The 945-nt window shown below is 38.2% G+C and overlaps 1 protein-coding gene across 1 annotated transcript in view; it reads left to right on the top strand.

The window, feature by feature from the left end:
- The window catches only part of Syn1 (synapsin I), a 52,042-nt gene that overhangs the window by 14,450 nt on the left and 36,647 nt on the right, over positions 1 to 945 (top strand). The window contains exon 5 of the mRNA XM_031372253.1: positions 233 to 322. Within this exon, the coding sequence (XP_031228113.1) occupies positions 233 to 322 (90 nt within the window). The remainder of the gene's footprint in view (positions 1 to 232; positions 323 to 945) is intronic.

Here is a 945-nt window from a genome sequence, read left to right as displayed (position 1 = left end):
GAAACTCCCTTCTCTGTGATAACTCCAGCCTGTGTCAAGTTGACACACAAAACCAGCCAGTACAGCCTCATCCAGAGTTTCTACCACCTCCCAACATTACCACTCTGGGAAACAAATCTTTAACACATGGACCTTGAGGACATTCCAAATCCAAATTAGCACTTGAGATAACAGTTTAGAGACTTCCCTGAGGTAAGGAACTCACTGATTTCATGTCTCCTGGTTCTCATAGTTTGCCCAGATGGTTCGACTCCACAAGAAGCTTGGAACAGAGGAATTCCCTCTGATTGATCAGACTTTCTATCCTAATCACAAAGAAATGGTAAGCCTGGGAAAATGGAGTGGGAAAGATTCAGAACTACTGTAATGTTAGCATGACTATATGATATCTGAGTATTACACAAGTTCTCAACCTGTGTTTCACAACAACATAGGGGTCACACATCAGATAATTACATTGCAATTCATAACCATAGCAAAATTAGTTATGAAGTAGCAACAAAAGTAATTTTATAGTTGGGGGTCACCACAATGTGAGGAACTATATTAAAGGGTCATAGCATTACAAAGGTTGAGAACCACTGGTGTAGAGAATTGAAGTAACTTTAAAGTTGAGTCTATTATATAGCCTTTGTCCAAAATGCTTAGAAATCATAAATGCTTTAGATTTCAGGGTTTTCATTTTGGATTTTGAAATATTTGTATATGTATAAGGTATTTTAAACATGAGACTTGATTCTAAAGAATTACTTTATTTTATGTGTGTGGGTGCTTTGCCTATGTATGTGTCTGTGTACCATACTCACATGGTACCCACGGAGGCCAGAAAAAGGTCATGTCCCCTGAAACTGGAGTTACAGACAGTTGTAGGCTGTCATATAAGTGCTTTTGAGTACCACCTGAACCTGAATCCCAGTTCTCAGTAAGAGCTCTTTTTTTTTTTTT

The sequence above is a fragment of the Mastomys coucha genome, chromosome X (assembly GCF_008632895.1).
Source record: "Mastomys coucha isolate ucsf_1 chromosome X, UCSF_Mcou_1, whole genome shotgun sequence".
Taxonomy (NCBI): Eukaryota; Metazoa; Chordata; class Mammalia; order Rodentia; family Muridae; genus Mastomys; species Mastomys coucha.
This window is presented reverse-complemented; position numbering and strand designations above follow the sequence as displayed.